Source organism: Amia ocellicauda, chromosome 17 (assembly GCF_036373705.1).
Source record: "Amia ocellicauda isolate fAmiCal2 chromosome 17, fAmiCal2.hap1, whole genome shotgun sequence".
In the NCBI taxonomy this organism is placed as follows: Eukaryota; Metazoa; Chordata; class Actinopteri; order Amiiformes; family Amiidae; genus Amia; species Amia ocellicauda.
The window spans coordinates 11412922-11429950 of record NC_089866.1 but is presented as its reverse complement, the minus strand read 5'-3'; the positions used below and the strand labels follow the sequence as shown (position 1 = coordinate 11429950).

The window sequence follows — 17029 nt, the reverse complement described above, 5'->3', positions numbered from 1 at the left end:
AGATTAGAGACTTAGCTCAATATACCACCAAACGCTTCTCTATCTGCAGAGTTCAAAACCATGCCTGCACACACGCACACACACATGCACACACCATGCCATGCCTTGGGGGATTTCCATGAGTTTACACCCACGTAAAACTCTTACAATCAAGCCCTTCTACTGTGCTTTGAGTTATGCTTTGTCTGGTGTGTGGTCAGGAAAGTACAATACAGTACTCTACCAGAGCGGTTAGATACACCAGTCATAATCTTCTCTGGCCTGTAGTTTAGTGTCCACCGCATTAGGCTGGGACTCTCTGGGGTGTGAGAGTAATTTTGTTACTCTACACCAGGGCTGGGCAACTACATCCCATGAAAACCACAGGGGGTTTCTGCTTTTCATTCCACCTCTGCTCTGAATGAAGTGATGTCATTATTTGGAGAAAATAACACATCTCCTGTGTATTTCCAGGTCTTAATAATTTGCTAATTTCTCAGGTAGCTCTTAAACCTGCAGTAGCCAGGGCCTGGAAATTGCAAAACTCAGCTCTAACCTTGCTTGTTCTCCATTAGCAAAGACATCCCAGAATCTCATAACCACTGCTTCTTAAAGTCAGCCAGAGAGTCAGCCAGGGAGCAGCACAAGTATTCTGGACTGTGTCTCAGTTGAAATCACAGAAACAAAGAACTCATGCCTGGGCAGTTGGAGAGGGGACCGGCCCGGGACCCCTGCTGCAATAACAGGCCTCCTGGCAGGAGCTGACAGGTGTCTGTTGGCGTGATTGACCCTGTCTGTCTGGCACACTGTCACTGCCAAGGGGCCGGGTTGACAGGTGTCAGGGATTGCCCAGCCCCGCAATCAATGCCCGACCCTTGCTGTCACTGATCCCCTATTGAACTTCTGCTTGGACAGCTCTGTCAGCTTAGCCAGCTTACACGTGGGGGGGATGGCCAGCAAAAACAATTACTCAGTTTCACCACTCTCACGGACACATTGATGCTACACTGCACTTTCACAGTGGAGACCTGTCAGGAAACCCACCACCGCATTACCTCACGGACACAACAGAATCCCATAAATAAACTGCTAACCACAGCATCACCGGCCTGATCGAAACAGAAGAAAGAACTTGTATCCAACACTGTAACAGAAGCCAGGCAGACAGGCAGCAGCATCAACAGTCAACCTCGGTCTTCCACCTCGCCAATTCAAGTGAGTTTGTTTGTACAGACAGGCGTTACACACAGTCATATAAAAGAGATCAGTTTCTCAGGGTGTCTCTCCTGCCGGGCCCTGTCATCTATATTAGAAATCAAACACCGACTGACGTTAAGGCACTGCAGGGACCTGACAAACCAAACCCTATCAATAACCATCAGGATCTGCCCTCGCTGGGCGGCACGCATCTCTCCCCTGACTGACAGCGAGAATCTCGGCAGCCAGTCCTAGGTGGGGTGCTTTACGGCAGAGGTTTTATTCCAACTGGAGCTCTCAATCACCTAATTATTCTGGTTCTTTGATCAATTAGACAACAGGAGCATTCATTAAGGGTGTCTGCTAATAAATAAATAATAATAATTAAGGCTCTTTTTACAGTTCACGGCTTAGAAGGTTCTTCCTGTACAATATGGTACTGGTCACCTCATTTGCCTCTTGTTGCTCCAGATCAGGTATTTGAAACACTGGCTCTCTATGAAGACACTCAGTCACACATTGTCCAGCACTGCAGCATGCAGAAACGTGGAGCCTCAAGCAGTTATAGGGGAATGGTCATCTATAGCATGTGTGTTCCTACCCAGTAGCTGTACACTGAGAGCTGACTGAGTAGCTGTGAATAGAGTAACAATAATAACAATAATAATAATAATAATAATAATAATAATAATAATAATAATAATAATAATAACAATAATAATAATAATAATAATAATAATAATAATAATAATAATAATAATAATAATAATAATACAGGCATTATAACATCCTGTTTGCGTTTTAAGATTAAAAACCAAACTAAATACTGCCTTGATCATAAAATCGGTGATGCCCCCTCCTCTCCATCACCACCAAGGCCAGCCAAGGAGGATGCTGGGATATTTCTGACATGGTACGTCAATCAATGGAGCAGTGTTAGGAACCCAGTGAAGGAACATTAATCCTGCCCGATCAATAGCTCTTTCACAGTGGGTCGATTTCTGTTCTCATTTTTTCTTTTCTTTTTTTTTTTCTTTTTAAGAAATTATTTATTTATTTATTTGAATACTTTCTTTTACAACCAAACATGTAACCCATGACAACCCCCATGTCAAGTTGTGTTCCTATTTACATATGTATACATTTATTTTTTCTAACGACAGACCTATTTTCCAATATCTATTTTTTTTTCTATCCATGCCTGATTTTCCAAGCACCCGCCTAGATGCCAGTCCAGTGAAATGACAGTAGCATGCCCATTTATCTGCCGGAGCCTTCTTATGCTGCCTGTCATACTTATTAAGTATCACACTTCAATAGTAAATTCTACCTTTGCTTGTTTTTGTAAGAATACAAACTGAGCCCCTGTTCCACAGCAGCAGGGATGCAGACAAGGTGTCCCAGAGCTCCCAGCACCCTGAGCCCTGCCTCACCTCTCTCTCACAGTCGGTGAGTCTCTCCAAGATTTATGATATTTTTTTAATTGCAATCTGATTACAGATGGCCTCTCATGTCAGGGGGTAAAGGTCAGCCGATTGATAAGTTGTCAAAATATCAATGACATGCAAAAGGCAGTGGCGAGAGGGGAGGGGAGGAGTGTCAATTACAATTTTTCTGCAGCTAGAATATACATTTCTGCTGATTTCAACAGAAAGTACCGCTAATCGACAGGCTGATTTTAACAGAAGGCTGAGGATTTAAAGAGCGTCATTTTAATTGAAAACAGTTATTAATAAATGCGTGATTACATAAACGAGAAACGGACATGAATTAACAACACTAATTGCAGCTTACTACGACTAAGATAAACATTGAACTGGTCCTTTGATGTTTGCATTGTCAAATGAAACTAGCACGACTTTGTGGTGAATGGTCCCATTTTCTTCTGCAAAACATGCACACACACCTACACACACTTGTGCAGGGCCCTGGGGTCATGAATTATTTTGCTTTCGGGCAGTCATTTGATCTTGAGTTGACACTGCTACAGTTTAAAAAATCTTTTGCCTAAGGACAGCTCACCTTTACCTAATAATGTCCATTAGCCGAGTAAATCTCACTCTGGCTGAGTTGGAGACAGAGAGAAACACGAGGAGGGTGTAGCCAAGCTCTACCTAAGGCCAATTGCTGGGTTCCACTCCGGCCAGCTTGGCAAAACATCTTTGTGCAAAGGAGGCATTAGAGTGAGTTGCAAATACAAAAATCACGATAATAACCAAGTCTGTGGGCTTTTGGAACGACAGCCCTCAAATTAAGTTGTGTCTCCATTCCACAATTACAGTACAGAGCCGCGAGGACTTATACTGCTTACCATAACAAGTTCCTCATGGTATTGGTAACCTGAATTAGTGCACGGTACTGCTTGGCTACCTCATCCAGTGTAAATGTGCTCTGTTAGTGCAAGCTTAACATCTTGCTTATATACTGTTGAGCTGCTGATTTGCCACATACTGCTTTCTCCCTGCTGATTTAATTGTAACACTCTCTCTCTCTCTCATTCTCTCTCTCTCTCTCTTTGCCCACATTTCTGAGGGTAGCCACCAGTGAAGGCAGATGCACGTTTCCATAACTTGTGATCCCGTGTCGTTAATTTGCCCTCAACCTCACTGATGCCAGGCCTTTCATGCCACGCAGTCAAGTGTACATGTGTAATTATTAACCGAGAAATCCAAGTATCAACTACCCTTTCTGGCTATTAGTGGGTTGGATCAAGTAAACCCATTAAATCCAGCAGGGCCCCAAGGCCAGTATTAATAATAATAATAATAATAATAATAATAATAATAATAATAATAATAATAATAATAATAATCTTGTATTACACAGAGAGCTTATCATTCCAAAGATAAATCAACTTGGGTCTTCATAAACAGGAAGTGACACTTTGAAACTGAACTATTGTTACTATTGCCAAGTAACTCCTATTTAATTATTTGGAAGTAATGTAGAAGATAAATGTTTATGTATAGGTTTTTAAGTGATGCTGTCAGACCCCAAATTTGTACCCCTATTGTACCTCCAGGCACTCGAGCCACAGAGCCCCAAAATGAGCTATGCCAGTGGTGTTCAACACTTGTTCCAGAGAGCCCTGATCTAGCAGCTTTTATCATGAAATCATCAAATATAAAACAACCACCTGAAATATCTTTCACTCAACTGACATGTTTAAATAAATCTATAGCTAAGATGTGTTAGACATTGTATAGGTAGGGTGACCTGTAAAACTCACTCTCCATGACCAGAGCAGTATGCCCCGGCACTATTTGAACAGACTGCTGTCCAGGCTTTGGTAATCCCTTGATCTTGTGGGGGAATTATGTCATGGTTGCAAGCTTTGTGACGGTCTGCTTCAGTTGGGAAGCCTGCAAATACTTCATCAACCACTTAAACGTTGCTTGTAGACCTGGTGGTACATTTTGGCTAAATTGAGAAATTCAAGAAACCAAACAAGACCAAAAGGCATAAAATAAATACTGTCAGTGATTAAATGACAGTTCTCTCACAGCTGCTCTGTGTCAGGGAGGAGAATCAGAAGAAGAAAGACACCATTGTTGCTTCTCAGAGAGATATGGATTTCATTAATGTTAAGAACAACGTTTTCCACGCTTCCGATCATGAAAGACTTTCCATATTCAATTATGCGTTTTTTTTGTTCATTTCATCTTTGTTTGGTTTTTGGGGTATTTGGTTCTGGTCCTTTAAAGTGGCTGATGTGTAACCACACACACACAGACACACTCTCAGACTCTCTCCAGACCCCAAATTTTCTTGTTTTTTGTTTTTGTGGATCGGTTTCCTCATTTCTTTTTTTACATGTTGGCATTCTTCTAGTAAACTCAGCTTAATTAATAAACAAACCAAACAAAACAACATAAAAACGAACCAATTATAAAGTCATCGACAGCTGCGGCCCAATCTAAAAGGCCAAACGAGTCATTTCCTCAAACAACCAAATGACATTAACAACCACCCCACTCAACTACTGTGCCATGAAAAATCTGAGGTTTTACTGTTACAAAGTCTGGAGATGACTTTCCTTCCCATAAAGAGGAAAATACTAACAAATCAAAACAGCAAGAAAAAAAACTTAAATTCCATCATTTGTGCGGGTCTGTTTTGTGGATTCGCCTTTAATTCTTTTTAACACACAAACCATCACACACACAGAGTCCCGAATATGGGGCTCAAAACTGAAATATACTCGATCTCAGCCAAATGCATAACACAACCAAAAGGCAAGGAATTTCACTTTAAAATGTCCAAATGGTTTTTGTCCATTTCTGTGTTAATCTTCTGCTTAGATTTTAATTTTAATACAATTTTTAATCCAACCATTTTTTTCAGAACTGTTGACAAAATGCATGTGTATAAAAACTCTGTAGGAATTCAGTCCCCAAAATCTCTGTCAGTCTCTTGCTGTACATAGGCCTATAGGTCAGAGAACATTCTCTATGTGTCTATAAAGCTGTCTGTCTTGGGATATTAGATGAAAAAAAAAAATGTCCGCCATTATTTTCAGCTTCTCAACTGCCTTCATTTGAAAGGAGAGCCCAGTGATTCTTCTGAGGGAAGCAGGTGGATGTGAGTGTCAGACAGCGGTGTGATCACAGAAAGCATGAAGGCTCATTGAAGGCTACACTCAACAGGTATAGTGTTTTCCATGACCTCTCTCCAGGGTCTGTCATCACACACACAGCGTATTCCCGAAAGTGTTGACAGGTGTTAAAGCATGAGCACGTCCGCCGCTTGGCCACATTAAGTACTAACAGTAAACAGCGCGGACAACTGCTGTCAGGATCATGACCATAAGTGCGGACATTCTGCCTTTGCCCATTTAAGATGGTCACCTCAAGCGTGAGAGGTGGCACTAGGGAAACTCGCATGCGAACGCAGCCCAAAGACAGACCGTGGAGACAGGACTGATCAGGTTCTTTTCAGTTTGCTTCTATAATGATTTGCCACTGGCCCTGTAATCCCACTGTACCATCAGGCGAGATCATATTTTACGGTCCGTTACTTCAGCCCATGGATGATGAATTTCTGCCCTGACCCAGCAGCATAAACCGGCTTTTCTGCCCGCTGCAGCTGCTTCAAACACCAGCTCCCTGTGCCTCCAGGGAAAAAAGCAGTAGCAGTAAGTACACTGCACACTTTTCGTAATCCTAGTCAGGTGTGGCACAGGAGGGTAGTGCACCCCCTGGAAACTCCAATCGTCATTCTGGGAGGTTCTGGCTAAGGGAACCTCAGTAGCAATCCTTATCCTAATCCATCTATCTAGGATCCCTTTATATTAGCTGGGAGAAAATGTTAACTTGCCCACCCTGTTCAAGCATTTATTAACGTGGAGTTGTTAACCACTCTGTTGGTTGCTTAATGATGCCCAAAATAAGATGCTATGGCTAAGATTTCAAGCTGCACTTTCCAGAGGCTACGCTGTGCAGCTGGAAGTGCCAGCCCCAGGGCACAGGATAGACTTTTGGGTTTGGTTTACAATTTGACAGCATTTATCACTCTGTATCTCCCTCTGGCACACAAAGGAACACCAGGACACAGAGTATAAATGTGTACAGCAAACATGAGCTCTTTGATTCATATTTTTTGTGACAGAGAGGGAAAGAGCGAGAGGGTCTGGCACTGGGAGGTGGGGCAGTACAGGTTAATGCCGCAGGGTTTCCCTTAATCTTTCTTATTCTTTTTTAAGGAGTACCAGCAGGGAACAAGGCAATATGGACACCTTGTGACCTATGACCTCTTGCAGCCAGAGGCACCGAGGCGAACACAAGAACAAGTGCGTTGACCTTCGACCCTGGACACAGGCACTGACCGCAAAGCCACCCTGACCCCGCTCTGCTCCCCAAGCTGTAACTCGCAGCTCATTGTAAAACAAACGTGATTGTGGGAATCTGCGTCCCAAATCCATTTTTTATTACATTAAAATACTGTGCAAGATTAGCTCAGCTGCTCAAGCCCCCTTGTTGGCGTCTGCCTATGATGTTCAGCCACAATTTCAAAGGAAATGGCAGATGAAGTTTGATTAATATAGACAGAGGCTGGTAAAACACAGCCAGGAGAGATAAACAGCAATCCCAAGTGCTCTTCAACTGCTCAAACAGCCCAGAACATGGCAAAGTCAGAGAAAAAGGCCAGACGTGATTGAAGAGAGCGAGGGTGCAGTTCCTGCTCCCTGTGTCAGCGCCAGACTTTAATTCCAGGCGATAATTTATAGCATCATGAAAGCGTGCACCAGTCCTGCTGAACTTGAGCAGTTTAACTGCTGTGTGCCACCAAGGACACAGTGACACTGAGAGTGCAGGGAGACCGGGCAGTCTGAAAGTAATCAGCACAGTAATGGTTTGTATTTTGCAAATTACACGCATATGAAATATACTACTGATTTGGTCAGATGCATTAGATATGAATAGTACATATTCCCTACATTAACTGTCCTCCTAAAATAGCCCCCCACTGCCCCCCCACCACACACACACACACACCACCTTGGGATCAAAACGCAATTAACACGGGCCACAGCATCCGCCTTGGGCACAGCCACATCTGTCTCCGGTTACATAACTCTGAGGTAGGCTGGGCATCCCGGGTCTCTCCGACGGGCCTGTGATACTGTTCAGACAATTTTCAAATTTGTAGCGAGCATTGCCGGCTGGAACCCAGATCTGCCACAGGCATTTCCAGAAACACACCAGGCCTCCTCATCCCCGAGACGCTGAACAAAAGGCCGCAGGAGGGAGAGCAAAAGCGAGAAAGAGAGCGAGGGAAGGAGAAAGAGCCGGTAGTTGTCTTGACTGCAGTGATCAGGGCTAAAGCGGTTCCATGTGTTCCCCCTGTTTATAGTTGGGCTGGTATAAAGAAAATAAGGACAAAAATTTGAAAAAGGCAGGCAGATGAAATTACAGCAGGGAATTCTGATGATGTTTGTGGTTTTCTTGCTTTGCTCGCAGTTACATGTCAGCGATAGGCGCTCTCTCTAAAATTAAAAGGCTCCCATGCTGAATTATTCCTTCTCTCTCTCTTTCTCTCTGTAGCTCAGGCACAGCTGCACACAATCAAGAGTGCACTGCTTTCAATCATTGCAGAGCAGAAGAAGAAAAAGATGACATTGGACAACCTTGCTGTCCACATGTTCCTGCTGCTTTTCCTTCAGACAATGGCATTCCCCTTTTGTGAGAAGACATTCTTTTTATAAGTTCTAAGACTTTTTCAGTCTGTGTTATTCCTTGCTAATGTTGAATTCCCCCAGAATCACTATACAGGTGCGTCCGGGTTGAGACAGTCAGGACTGATGATGTGTCTGTTTTCTACCTACTGTTGCTAAGCCTAAATAGTCAATCCTGCTCCTGGAAAGCCACACAGTCTTTTGGTTTTTTATTGCTGAGCTGAGCGCTGAATTATATCTTCGTACCAATAATTTGCAAGTACAAGTTACTCATTGACCACTTGAAAACCTGCAGGATTGTGCCTCTCCAATACTAGGGCATTTTCAATTCGGTTCCACTTCAGTTCTGGATTTGGAATTGGAACTGGAATGGAAAAATAAAAAGAGCTACAGGACATTAATTTTACCATTTCAAGCGGAATTGGAATTTAACCAAAAATATTGACCCCAACTCTGCTTAAGGACCTCTGCCCTAACCCATAGCCAGCTCCTAAACTGAAAATACAGTTAGTGGTTTGAGTATTGAGGGAAAGAGTATTTTTAGTGGACAATGTGTTTCATTTTATTTTGGTGTAACCTGTCAATGTGGCCCATATTCCTTTAATAAACTTGAATGTCATATTCAAGTCAGCATTTTTAATAGATGAAAAAAAACATCACCCAATAGAACAAAATAAAAAAGGAATTAAGCATTTAATTCACTTCAGCTATCACCCACATCTCTCATTGGGGTGCTAACTACAATGTGAAGGTGTTAGTAAATGTTTAATGAATTTGGCCCTGTGTGTTTGTTGATACCTGCTTATGATACGGCCGCCAGGATTATTATCATTATTATTTTACTACTGTTATCAGACACCTTTACCCAGGGGAAGAGATCATAAACGAACACTCTCTCCCACAGTTCCCACAGCTCCTGAAACTGAGGGCTCCTGTCTCACCCAAACAGCTCATTAACTTTTACACACCACCCCATTTTCATATGCAGGGGGTTGGAGGATTTCATGAGCTCACACAAGGACATCTACATATCTGAGGATGTGCCGTGTAAAATACAACATAAAATATATAACAACAACAAATGGGAGTCAATTTGCCCCAAAATGAGCTTTGAGTCAAGAAACAGAGACAAGGAAGTGCAAATACGGCACCCTCGACTCGCAGAGCATCAGGGCTGTGTTTCGGTACTGGAATGTTTTAAGAAAATGAAAAATAAAAAAAAATAAACAGAACAGTAGCAGCACACACCTGAGATTAGCCATGGAGGAGATTGGCGACGTGATTAATGACAGTGTTTATAGAGGCGCAGAAATGCCGGTGATTAGAAACACCGAAAGCATGCAGCCAGTACTGCAGAAATTAACCGCACAGTGCAGATCTCTATCAAGGCTCACTGTATTTCAGGTAAATCTGGATTGTGAAGGGGACTTTGGGCCAATGCAAATAACAATCATCGCTTAATGTTTTTTAAGATCGTTCTTTTGCCTGGAGGTCAGAATTGTTTTGCTTTGATTTTCTGAGGAAGTTTGTTCTGGCCTTTGCTTCCTGGAGTCGCCTGCAGGTCCTCAAAGCGGTGAAAGATATGGGGAAAGCAGTGAAATAAAAGTATAGATGATGTAAATGTTCCACAATGATAGACAGACTTGCAATATGAACACAACACTTTTTTGGTAAACCAGCATTTGTAGCAGTGATGGGATATCACAATCCATAATACACATTTATCTATTTTCTGGGATGTTGTTTACTGGTTCCTGAATGCATTTTGTGTGGAGGTTATAGACTTCTACTTAATTGCTTTTATTTTAGCAAGTTTATCGAGCCTTAATTGGAGATTAGCTGGATTGAGCTGCATCATAGACTTCTAGTTATACTGGGTTATTCCGGCCTTTCTCTTCAGGGCATAGCAAGGCACTTGGTCAGCGTGGCCTTCTTAAAGACCTCAGGACATAAAGCTCCGACTCCCTCCGCAAACAGGAACAATCGACTCAACAAAAATAACCATTACCTCAGGTTCGCTAATGCAAGTCAGCATAGCTCGGCAAATTCAGCAGCTCTTGTGGCTCATTAATGAGAGGCCACAGCTCAGTAAAGAGGGCCTGCAGATGGACCCCTGTCATCTCTTCAGAGCAGACTGTTCTTATCCTTCCTACAGGAGGCAATCGCTCCGTTCTATGGCCCCCATTAATTACCAACCGCAGCCGAATTCCCCATGCTGTAATTAAAGATATCACAGAGCTGGGCCCTTTGTAGCGGCTGCCCTCTTGGCCTCTGATCTTAAAAAAAAAATGGAAATGGAAGGAAGGTCTGCCCGGCTTCCACATGCCTGAGATCCAATCACACCTGGGATTTAGCCGGAGTGCTCCATGGCTCTCGATCAAAGCCCAACTGCTGTACTGGCACCGGCACAGCAACAGAAAAGACCCTTTCACGCTAGCATCCTCTCCCCGGATGGACCCGACCCAGGTGACATCAGGGCATCAGGTACACGCTTCACCCTGCACTTCAGGAAGCGCAGTAGAGCTCTGCTCCCTGAAGGAAGGGCACAGGGCACAGTCTTTCGACTCACTCCACCTGGGGTTAGTGCTGGCCAACCAAACTCCTGAGGCAGGTTTGCTCTTGACTGGGGCCGACTCATGTACTACCCGCATGCTTGCTCATGGGTTTGTTAAAAAGGGGGTCATAACCCGGGTTGGTGTGCTAGTGTGTGAGGGGCTTAGGTCACACCTCTGCCTTCTCCATGACACCTGTGTCTCTCACAACCTGTGTCTCTTAGCCACCCACATTCTCTATCTCTCTCTCTCTTCCAGTATAGCTACTTGGAGCAAGATTCCTATTTAACTTCCAATCAACCGTGAAAGTATTACGCCTTTGCATTGCCAGGACTGTTAAAACATAATTGTCAACGGACTAGAGACTATGAAAACAGTTTACTCTGCTACCAAAGAAAGCAATAAAAAGTGCAAAATGCCTGCTGATAAAGGCCCTGAGGCTTTCACACTGTTCTTCAGTAAACTGCTACTCTTAATACCACTTCCCACACAAGCTTATGCCAATAGAAACACTTTGCTGGTAAGGTGCTGGCAGCCTGACTAGCTCCTGCCCAAAAAACGAGGTGTATCTGCACAGCCATCCTGCCCAGCCTTTTCCAGTTTCATTCTACTGACGTGGAATGGACGCTAAATTTGAAAGTGATGGGCCCACACCAATTGTGAGCCAGCAGTACAGAGAGAACATCTCAGAGACTATACCAAGGCCTCACAGCCAATCTGCTTCCCTCCGCGTTCCTGCCACTGTGGCTAGACAATACGTTTCCCCCACTACAGGCGGTAATTACTTTTGCTAATTACTGAGAGATTAACATATTATGTGATCACTGTCTGTGATGGACTCAGAGCCAAAAAAGGACAACGCTTTCATATGAGATGTATTTTGTCTTTTTTCCCAGAGCCACATTATACCCAAGAATTAAATCCATCATACAGCTGTGGTAAGAAAAAGCTTCTTATTTTTTTGTTGTTGTTGTGGTTTTTTTTGCATAATCTGCAAAAATGTTAAATATCCACATTCTATGTAAAGCATTTAAAGGAGCTAATTGCTCTGAAAACACACCCTCGCGGATCTCAGAGATGCTGTGCTCATCACATACCAGTGCTTCCTGGTAATTAGCTGCTATACCCAACTTCACTGTCATCTCACATGCAGCCTGGTGTGCTAAATGGGCTGCACAGTGTGAGACAGAAAACACCCCCAATTTGTCAACATACTCCATGCTAAGCGATGAAAAAATTACAATAATTAAAAAAAAAAAAAAAATCAACGAAATAAATGGCTTGACGTGGGATTTGCATTCGCTTTGCTTCTGACGAGGGGGATTGGAAACCTTGGCACTGGCAGCCACATACTAATGACCAGCCCAGCCTTTTGTCTTTCTTCCTCGGCTGGGACACCGTACTTCAGATTCCTCAAAGATCCTCCAAAGCCCAGACCTGCGTGTAGATTTTTTCCTTCGCAGCCTTCCTAGGCTAATTCCAACATTACATCAATGAAACGCCATCTGGTTTTGCAAGACATTACAACATGTAAAACACATTGCTGGAGCTTCAATATCTTAACTGAGAAGCACAATCAAATCCCTGTCTTATGCTTCTGGCGCAGCATGTCTGAGATCCAGGATTAGCCCGGCATCAGCTACACCTTACCACATTGCAGAGTGGAAAAGCTGATGAAAAACTGCACGGTGCTTACAAAGTGAACGTCCCAGCCCCCTCTGGTGCTTATCACTGTTTAAACACTATGTTGCCCGTTAATAGCTGCCTCTTGCACAATATCACACCTGGTTAAGGAGGTGAGAATGAGACAAATCCCTGGGAAAAGAGACTGTACCACCCAAGCAGAGTACAAACAGAAAACCTATGATATATGGAACTCAGAAGCGCCAACGCAGGGCAATCCAGGACATCAGTTCACCAGTTCATGCGTGTAATCTGATCATAAAATGCAACAATTAAAAAGAAAAAGGAATTTCAGATCACCCCCAAACCCTGTACACACTGACCACACCTAATATCCAGGGGGAATACTGTAGGAATTCAGTGTTATTGCAGTTGAATGCATAGGACACTAATGCTGGAATACAGCTGCACTGAATAAGTACGGGTGGATATGCATGCGATTGAAATTCTGGCCTGTTGCTCCAGTCCTGCACTAGAGTGTCCACTGGGGATCGTTCACAGATGATACTGTGGCTCAGAGCTGGCTGATGTCAGTCACACAGTGAGCCCCAGGGAATCCCAGCTCCACTTCTCCTAGGTGAGCACCGGGTCAATAAACAGCACTTCATTGACATGGGACTGAATACCCTGCCGATGTCCAGGGCTCTGACTCCCGGTGTTTATTGACAAGTGTTAGTAATGAGCCGAGCACTGACAAGGTTGAGAGAGAGAACTGATCAATTAAGTCCCCTCTCTCCCTCCATCTCTTGGCTTTCTCTCTCTCTCTCTCTCTCTCTCTCTCTCTCTCTCTCTCTCTCTCTCTCTCTCTCTCTCTATCAACTTGACAGTGTGCCGGCATGGTTGCTTTTCCTGGGTAGAGGCCACTCCGAGCTTTCACTTATGCACTGAAGAGTTATTGACAAGTATTCAATAATGGTGTTAATAAACCCATTTGGCTATAGGACTAATTGGAATACAAATAAATAAATAAACAAACAAACATACAAATAAAATAATAGAAATGTATAGGTCATCAGCAGAAATGATCATAAATATGAATATAATATAAACACCCTATATATAGATATAAATAGGTAGAGTACTGCCACTTAAAACTATTACTATTACTATTATTATAATTATTGTTAATAATGATATGATTAATACAATTAATAACGTGACTAGTATATGATTCATAATCATCATTGTCATCATCATCATAGTGTGTGATTTGTATGTTGTGGCTAGCATATTTACAATTAGTTTGGATCTTAGACCAAAAGAGTTCAAACCACACACAGCTCAGCAGTTGATTTGTTGCGTTTTAAATTAATTTTACATGAATCTATATATATATATACTGAAGAGAAACCCTGGAGGTACTAAAGTGACAGCAGGATCGGGAGATTTTTCCTGTTAATGGTCTAATTACAGACCGAAGTCTTCAAAAGACCTCAACATCTGCAACAGATAGAAGCTGTATGGAAGCAACTAAAAGCACATTTCTAATTTATTTTGCAATCAGGGTATTTGGTTTTCCTTTGATTTAGCCTGTTCTTGGTATTTTTTTTTAATTTAGATTTTCTTACTTTACCTTCGGGGGGATTTTTTAAAATAAATATAAATCTTGCTTTGTAAACTGATCACTAAATGCAAGTTCAACACTTTACCTTAATACATAAAAAAAAACAGTAATTAATTCACGGTCCAAAAAACATTTAAAGGGACTCTGTCTGCAGTGCAGGTCACAACAGTTTAATTAAATATGGATATTGCATATAAGTTAATCATGTATTGACAAGACTGAAGAAGCAAATATATTTATACTGTAGCCTACATGCGACCTTCAATATCTCAGCAGACGGCCGGTGTAAAATTGAAACCGGGCTGTTATTAATCATTATAATGAATAAGAATTATAGTAGTTATTAATATTTTGTCCTCATCTTTTGCTCTATCATTGTCAACCTGTGTTTGTACTGAAGCTGCTTCTGTCCATAACTCCTAGACCCATTTACCTCCCCAAGGCAACACCGGGACATTAAGTTTTATCTATATTGTATGATGACTTTACAGACCGAAGAACACTATGTCCGTTTAAGCTGATGGCTGAAATGATTATGACAGTGCTGTAGCTTCTGCTTTTTAATATCGAAGACAGAAGCTCCTCTGTAGATTAATTAATTAATTAATTAATTAATTAATTAATTAAGCGGTGCGACAGCGGACAGCAAGAGCAAAGCTTAAACTAAAGAAACTGAAACTGAGCAGGGAAAATAAATTACACCTTTTATCCAGATTAATGTATTATTATTATTATTATTATTATTATTATTATTATTATTATTATTATTATTACATATTAGTAAGTGGAACTGGGCTGCCTTATGCCCTTCAAATGTCTTATAGATATAATGCGGATAAATAAATGCAATGTAATTACACATATCCCATATTGTAATCAGTGACTGATTAAAACGAAAATATGTAAAATGAAAAAATATTTTTTTATTTTGAAATGTAAAAATAGTGACTGAATAAACGTTTAGGCTTCATATAATAATTATTGTTTTACTTGATTTTTTAATAATGGTATATACATAAGACTTGCAAAATTCCAGAAGCTGAGACTTAGGTACTAAACTAAACTTTTAACTTTTCAAGGTGTTAATGGACATTTGAAGCAGCTTCTGGCGCATTTTCAAATTACAAGAGACTCTCAGAAACAAAACCACAACTGGGCGTAAAAAGGAATGGCTGGTACAACGTCTTTCGTAAAACCTGGAGCATCTATTATTCGTTTTACACTTTTATGCAATACCCGAGTATGTTAACTTAAAATCCACTTTATTAACACAAAACTGTGTGTGCTTAAACCACAATCAGGTGCCACAGTATCAGGTGCAATGAGTCCCGTACTATCAGCCTTCTTTTGGTGTGGAAAAATAAGCAACGTTTTATAAGGGTAATGAATTATCTTACCTGTACCAATCCAATCCTTTATCATAAAACCTGTCGAAGAAATGGGGTTCGGCCCCCACGGCCCTGACATCGGGGTGAATGCGCAGGAACTCCAGGAGAGCTCGGGTGCCCCCCTTCTTCACGCCGATGATGATCGCCTGCGGGAACTTTTTACTCCCAAAACTATTGAACACAGAAATGCCGCTGTCGGGCTCTTCCCTCTGCTGTCCCCTGTCCCCGTCTGCTATCTGTCTCTGCACATGTCCAATCTGCTGCAGCAGTGAGTGCAGCTCTGCAGCGGCCGGCAGCTCTCGCAGCCCGGAGCCCGGCGCAGTCCTGTTGCACGCCGGTGCGCTCGGAGTGGAGCCCCCGCCGGCGCTGCGCACTGGAAAGGTGTCGCGGTCATGGTGCTTGAGGCTGGGGCTTGGAAAAGTTTGCTGGTCGTACAGGGGCCTCGGCAGGGAGTCGCAGTAGCCGGTCAGACAGTAAAATAAGTAGGTAAAGATAACGATCATGGTAAAAAAGACGGAGACTTTCGACTGCGCCTTCAGCAGTCCAAGGGTGAGCCTAGTCCTCCAAATGCTACATCCCATGAGTCGCTATCCTGATCAGAAAGCAAGAGGGAAAACGTAGGACACATGCCTTTGAACCCTACTGTGCAGAACTAGACAACTTTAAAAAAAGAAGAAGAACAAAGTTGAAAGAAAAATAAGTTCAAGAAGAGACCCGTTCTGCAGACATCTGGGAGTCAGTTGGAGCTGCAAACCCTGAGAAGCGTGTCCTACTGTTACCAGGACAATCTTCCAAAATATGTCACGCATGTTACGCGTTTATTCAGCATACAGAAAAGCTCAACCGTCTCTTCTTGCAGACTTTGTTTTCTGTATTTTCCTCTAAAGGATTGTTTCTGAAATGATCTGGTCACTGATGCCAAAACAGGAGCTGTTGTTCAATGTAGTTAGAGTTCTTATGTCCACTATCAGCCTCCCTTTCTCATCAGCAGCCGTGCGATTACGCACTCAGTTACTCAGCCTCTCTCTCTCTCTCTCTCTCTCTCGGATGTCCATTCTCACACTTCTCTCCTTCTGTAATTGCAATCCACGCCCCGTTTTAAAAAAGAAGTGAGAGAAGAAACAAACTCCCCACCCCTTTCGGTTTCTTGTGGGTTATTCTCAGACTGCGCCGTGACGTTCGCTCCCCGAGCGGGACCTTTGATCCTGTGGTTTGAAGGATCTGTGTCAAGTGATCTAGGTCACCAAAATGAAGTGACTATAGCGGCCAGCACCAACATGCATGCGGTGAAGGAGGTACACTGGGTCATTTGCGGGTGCGCAGTCATTGCATAGCAGGGAGGATGTACTGCGATGTAAAGTCAGATGCGTGTTTCGGTTCCAGTGCACATTTTTATAGGGGAGCTTGTGGGTCGCCAGCACTGTTTTTCTTTCGCAGTTTCTGACTGTATCTGCTCGCAACACGACTGTTCATCTTGGAGTTTCTACAGCAC

At 42.7% G+C, this 17029-nt stretch overlaps 1 protein-coding gene across 1 annotated transcript in view; it reads right to left on the bottom strand.

Annotated features, from left to right (window-relative positions):
- LOC136712802 (heparan sulfate glucosamine 3-O-sulfotransferase 6) overlaps window positions 1-16615 on the bottom strand; it is a 33295-nt gene extending 16680 nt beyond the window's left edge. The window contains exon 1 of the mRNA XM_066689587.1: window positions 15547-16615. Coding sequence (XP_066545684.1) covers window positions 15547-16118 — 572 coding nt within the window. The 5' untranslated portion in view covers window positions 16119-16615. The remainder of the gene's footprint in view (window positions 1-15546) is intronic.
- Between the last annotated feature and the right edge of the window lie 414 nt (window positions 16616-17029).